General features: G+C 46.9%; 1 protein-coding gene across 1 annotated transcript; it reads left to right on the top strand.

Annotated features, from left to right (window-relative positions):
- The first annotated feature begins 1,738 nt into the window (after positions 1-1,738).
- On the top strand, positions 1,739-2,299 carry LOC124700976 (dirigent protein 4-like). The gene has a single exon (XM_047233043.1). It carries the CDS (start codon positions 1,739-1,741, stop codon positions 2,297-2,299), a length of 561 nt encoding a protein of 186 aa, XP_047088999.1.
- Positions 2,300-6,661: the final 4,362 nt, after the last annotated feature.

The following is a 6,661-nucleotide window of genomic DNA, read 5'->3' as shown; positions in this document are numbered from 1 at the left end:
TCGACCCGTCGTGCCAGCTCGGCATCGCCTCCCTCGTCGGTGGCTCGCGGGAACGGCGACAAGTCTCCAGGCGGCGGTGCTGCTCCAGTGCGGCGACGGCGACGAGCAAAAGCTCACTGGCTAGGGGAGAGTGAGCTGGTCAACTCCACGCGATCCGTCCATAAAAGACGACCAAGTGGTGGGCCCCACTGCGCCGTTAACGGTCGTCAACGGCGCTCCGACCGCGACGTCTATGTTGTGCCACATAGACCTGACAGTGGGCCCGATTCGTCATTCGTGATTAAAATCGGTTCGGACGTGAATCAGTGCACCTTGCAACGTGTTAACCGTACAGTGGTGGTTTTTTGAAAAAAAAATCGAATAGTGGTTCTTTCTGAAACGACTGCCCAGATATGTGGTGGTTTTTTGTAATTTTCTCCCTACGACACGGTGAGCAACGACTGGACGCGCGTAGGCGGCTGGAAGCTGCCGTTCAGAGGCAGCGCCGGCTACGACGGTACGACCGCGAGCTGGACGCGTGGGTCGGGCTCCACGTGGACAAAGACGACGAGGAAGAAGCCATGCGCATTGACGGGCACCTCTGCGCTTGCCGCGTTCCGTCCGGCGGCCGGCCTCCGGAGTGGAAGGTCGGCAGGGAGAAGATGGTCCTGGACGACGCGGGCTGGAGGCACGTCGACACCAGACCCGAGTACATGGGTGAGCGAGTTGACGTTAAGCTCGTGCACATGGCTGAGCGCGGCGAGTACAGCCTCGTCGAACGCCTGGGCGACGGCGACGAGTGCCTGCTTCCCTTAACCACCTTTCGCGTCAGGTACGGGGACGACAGTGAGTTAATAGTGGCCCATCGGCGTGTTCGCTCTTACAGAGTGCCCAGGTACCGCCAGCATTTTGTGGCTCAGGCGTTCTGGATATAACTCCCGTACGGGATGGTTCCTACCAATGTCTGGCTGCAATGCTGTGTGGGTTGTAACAAGGTTCGTGTAATTCTGAAGATTGGTGCCAATTGTTAGACTGAATCTTCGTTGTTTCAATAGTGTAATTGAGCTATTCTTCAGGTGTTGCTTGGTCTCCTTGCAACATGCACGCACTAGCACCGCACGGCTCCAATCTCCACAGTTGTAGGATCGATGGTTGAGCATGTAACCTGTATTCTACTCTCTCTGCGTGTGCTGTGTCCAAACTCGTCCTCACTCTTACATGGTACTATTACACTAATTATCAATCGGCTTTCTGATCTGAGTCTCCCGTTTCTGCTGTTGCCTGTTGGTAATTTTCAGCTCTGAATTTCGATTCCTTCTAGTACTAGAAAAAACTCTGAATTTTGGTCCCAAGCTAGAACCTGGCTCCTATGATTTGTGTGGGAAGAGGTTGCGAATCTACAGATTTTATACTGTGATCTCCTATCGATAGTCTGAAATTTGGGGCTAGCATAGTATGATTTGTTTCCAAAATCGTCGCCATTCATACCGATCCTAATCTTGCACCGTTTCAGGCCCCTTGACTCGGAAGCCGGTAATGCCCCTGTGATTCCGCTCTCTTCATGGTACTACTAAATGATCATACTGCCAGCGTTTTACACCTTCTCTCTCTTTATTGCGAATATATCCACCATTACTCCTGTAAATAGATTCCAAAACACGCATGCATTTCGATCTTCGCATACCTACAAAAGCTGCGTATCAAACCCGTTCAACCATTCCACCAAACCAAGATTCAGTTTATCAAAACAAACAGCACCATGAGAGCTCCATCACTGCTCGCCGTTCTCATCCTCCTCGTCCTCTGCTCGCTTCAACCCGACGCCGCTGCTGCCAGTCGCGTCCACCACCACCGGTTCGGCCGGGAGAAGCTCACCACCCTCCATTTCTACCTGCACGACACCCTGAGCGGCAAGGACCCGACGGCCGTCCTCGTCGCTCACGGAGCCAACGCCACGTCGAGGCCCGGCGACCCGACGCCCTTCGGCTCCGTGTACGCCACCGACGACGTGCTCACGGAGGGGCCCGAGAGGGCGTCCAGGGTGGTCGGGAGCGCGCAGGGCCTGTACGTGTCCTCGGGGAAGGACGGGCGGCTGTCGCTCGTCATGGGCATGGACTTCGAGTTCTCGGACTACAACGGCAGCTCCTTCGTCGTCTTCTCGCGGAACCCGGTCACCAACGACCACAGGGAGCTCGCCGTCGTCGGCGGCCGCGGCAAGTTCCGCATGGCGCGCGGCTTCGCGGTGCTCCGGACGCACTACCTCGACACCGGCAACGGGGACGCCATCATAGAGTACAACGTCACTCTCCTGCACTACTGATCGATCGATCTATAGGGTTCTGTTTGTTCGTTTTGGGTCTCATTCTTCTGCGGTGTTCGCATGATTGAGCTGCCATTTTATTTCTCTGTGTACCGTTTACAGAGGCGATGTGTAATCTATTCCTATCATTAAGCAATCCATTAAGACCTCGTTGATTCAGTGTATCGTAAAATGGCAGAAATAGAAAAACATACAATCTTCTTTACTATTATAAACTGGCTACGAGCCTACGACTACGTCTTCCTTGTCGCCGCTTTTCTGATGGCAGACGGTGCATGCTTGCGGAGAAGACGGCCTAGGCTTAACAACACCAGCGTCGTCATCGTGTTCACTGTGAGGCTGTGCCATCCTGGACATGGTGGGAACGACACCAACGACGAAGGTTTAGACCAGCATCCCGCTTGATCCATCGTTACTATCATGTGAGATCTGAATAAAACATTTGAATATACTTATCATGATCTTCACTTTTTTTATGTTGTCTCGTCGAGTGAGGTGGTTCCGGGCGTCGTGGCGATGGTTGAGACTCGGCATGTCGATCGATGACCACCATGCGAGGAGTTCGTCGTTGAGAAAGTTTGCTCATCGGGGCTGCAGACACCTACTGTCACTAGTAGAAAAAGGGGATTCCGTCCCGGTTGGTAAGGGTCTCTCTGCAGAAAATCGGGACTAAACCTCCTTCCTCCTTAGTTTCGGTTGTGTTGCGAACCGGGACTAAAGATCCCTCCACGTGGACTGCAGGCGCGCCGGAGCGAACGAATTTTAGTCCCGGTTTGCAACACCAAACGGAACTATAGGCCATGACGGCTATTTTTATTTATTTTTTCTAAATTTTTTCACTCCCTCTTTTCTCAGAATTTCTAGCATTCAGTTATTTGACTAGTTTAGACTATAACTACACTTAATCTTAGCTCAAATTGCTCACTTATGGTCAAACTTCCGGCTCGGTCACCCATCCCCAGACTACTCCAACACTAGCACACTTAACTTCTCAGTCCCTTCCGTCCCCTGCTTCCAAGTGCTCTGCGCATGTTATTGATACTAGTATCATATTAACCTGTTGGTCACGATGTCACACTTCTTTATTGTTTGAATTGCAAATAAATTTTTTAATAAACAAAATAATGATGTAATAATAATCTTGAATAAATAAATAACGATAATTTTTAAATTTTGTTTTTTGCAAAACCTAAAACCTGAAAAAATTTATACTGCCCTTAGAAATTTTGAGAATCTAAAAATTGGCTAACCGGGTAAACCGTTTTTTTATTTTGTATGTAAAAGATATTCCAATTTTACCAAAAAAATACAGTTTTTTTTGTAAAATAAAGTCAAAATTCATATTTGTTATTTTTCATAATAACTAGATCGCCTAACCTACCTACATGTAAAAGGATTTTTATTTTAAGTTTTTTTATCATTTTATTTTGTATTTTACAAAGCTAAAGAAGGCGATGGGGAGTGTGAAGCCAAAAAAATAATCCCAGAAAACCTTTAGTCCAGGTTGCCCTTTAGTCCCGGTTTGTAACACAATCCAAGAGTAAAGGTTTTCGCACCAGAAGCAGCCCGCCGAAAACCTTTTAGTTCCGCTTGGTGTCTCCAACCGGGACTAAAGGTCCCATTTGAACCAGGACTAAAACCATGCGGGCGTCCTAGCCGTTCGAACCGGAACTAATGCTCACACCCCACAAGAGTTTTGACAGGAGTATTACAATGTACATCTTGCAAAATCTTACTCTTTTTTCCATTTCTTTCTTCCCCAAAAAAGTTGGCACAATCATATTGTCTGCCAAACTCTCACAATCCTCCTTTGCCAGATTGAGTATATGCATTAGTGTATGGTCAATAACATCTGGCTGGTTGTCCATCACCAATGAACTCTCATGGCTATCATCAACTTTTTTCTATTTAAAAAAATATTGACCCTAGCTTGTTCTTGTACTCTTATCAAAGCTAAATTATTACCAATCATGTCTAAAGAGGTCCCTAACTCAATCTCCACCTTACTAGCAATGTCAAGAATAACATAATCGGATGTGCTAGCCAGGGTGGGTAAAGATGTACCTTCCGATGCCTGAAGATTCTTCATCATTACCCTGTTTTTTGCTCTGTCCAGAATTTGTATATAACTCATTGGAGCCAACCTGTTACTGGATCGGTTTCCATTAGCTTCCTCTATTTCTTCCAGGATCCCAACATTCCTTTGTTTTTTCTTGCCATGGTTAGGTGATTTTCTAGCTTGGACATTTGTGATTTTTGGTGTTGATGCTTAAAGAAGAGTCAGATTCTCCAGCCCTATCACCCTCATCTCCAGATAAATCAAGCTTGTATTTTCTATCTAGTCCTTCAGATTGATCTCTCATGTCTAAGTCAAATCCTCCTCCATTATCTCCAGTTTCCGCCACATTCCCAGCTTCCATTCCTGCCTTCTTCCCTTCAGCATTTATCCCTGCCTCTTCAACTCCTTCTGCCCTCACATTTGGTGGCTTGTTTGTCTCCATTGATGAAACCACTGCATTCTTCTTTACTAGAGCAGCCACATCAAGATCATTCGCCTTTTTTTATTTCTTCTTCTCTTGCCTCCAGAGCTTATGTCTGGTTCTTTGTCTATCTCTCCATTTGTATCATTCCTCTGCCTCTTAGCTCATTTGTCTCCCATTTCCTGTGACAAAGTGTCCTCCATCTCATCAAGGTCTTGTATGTATTCTTCTTCTGGCCTCAGCCATCCTTCCTCCACCACCTGCTCTACTTGGATATAGATGTAGTAAATCATCAATTTCTTGGTAGTGAGCTTGGCCATGGCAGGTATGTTTTTATGGTCCACAACTCTAACCTAGATTATTATGTTTCCACTCTTCCTAAAAGTATCCATATCAATCTCAATCACATGTTCTAAGGTAGAACCCACTTCACAGATCCCTTGGTATTTTTTTAGTGTGCTTGGTACTCTTTTAGCCCTGACCCAAACTGTACCAAGTTTCCCAGCTACCAAATTCTCATATGACCACTGTTTTACATTGATCTTGATGTGTGCACCCCTCAATGTGACGGTCATAGATTGCCACTTCACTAATCCTTGAAGTTGATGGAAAGTTGACCAGGAAACGTCCTGTAGAGACTTCTTTTGCCTGCCAGGTCCATTTCCATGGGTAAGTTCTCCCTAGACACATCACCAGTAATTCCTCATCTACTTTAAAATCCACTTCCTCAACTTTAACAATTGATATTGCCTTCCCTTTCTCTTCAGCTCCAGAACTCTCCTTTGCATGCTCAGCAACGAAACAACAGAGACCAGGTCCCCCAAAACCAACCAGATTTGCAGTTGGTTTCTTCTGCTTCGGCCAAGCACATCTTGCAGAGAGGTGTCCTTTTCCACATTTAGCACACTCCACTTCCTCAGCACAATCCTTTGATACATGCCCTTTCTTCCCACACTTGTTGCATACAAGGCTATCTGTTGCGTAGTTTTTTTCGCTACAAGATCTGTTTTAGAGCTTGATCCAACCTGGACATGTTGAGTAGCACCTCAAGAAGCTACTATTGTTGCACAGACAGTGGGTATCTTATCAATATTCATGTTCTGTCCTACAGAGACCCCCTAGAACCACTTGATGCAGCTTTCTGAACATAAGTCCTGGCTTGAAATTACTCTCTTTCCCCAGCTCTTCCCCCTTGGAATTGATTTCCTCCAAATCGTCCTTGATCTTGCCCATACTGACCCATGTTTGAATTTTTGAACTGTCCTTGTCCTCCCCCAAAACGATTCTTCCCATTCTCAAACAGATTTTCCCCAAAATTGACCTAGACGAGAGAAGGTGCGCTAGAAGTTGTTACCTCTGTATCCCCCCGAACTGTTGTTGCCTGCTAGGTCCACCACCTTCTCTGCCAAAATTTCCTCCACCTCCATTGCCCTCATAGCGCTCTCCCATATCACCCGTGATTTTCGCCTCCTGTGTCGCCTCTAGAACCCTAATCTTAGGCTCCTGATCCCACCAATCGTAAAGGAGAGTGTCTAAGAGTCCAGGGACAAATATCTTCTCCACCGAAGGACATGTTGTCTTATGTGGGCACAAGTTACTCTGCTTTCCTTTCTCTGGCAGGCTAGGCCTTGGGCTTAGATTGTTTTTCCCCGGTCCACAACATGGAATAGTTTTTATAGAAATTTTAATCCCTACAAAACACTGAATATCTTCTCCCGGTTTCCTCCATTGACGTTGACAAGCCTGGGTAACTGAGTTTCCTGCCCGTGGCCTAAGCAACATCGGGACAGTCTTCTCGATCCCTAACGCTCGTCTTGATTCCAGGAGAGGATCTATGTTCTGTCGCACAATCTTCCTGATACGACTCAAACGTATCTATAAT

This window comes from Lolium rigidum, chromosome 3 (assembly GCF_022539505.1).
Source record: "Lolium rigidum isolate FL_2022 chromosome 3, APGP_CSIRO_Lrig_0.1, whole genome shotgun sequence".
Lineage (NCBI taxonomy): Eukaryota > Viridiplantae > Streptophyta > Magnoliopsida > Poales > Poaceae > Lolium > Lolium rigidum.
Note: the sequence above shows the minus strand (reverse complement) of the source record. Positions and strands in the feature narration are given on the sequence as shown.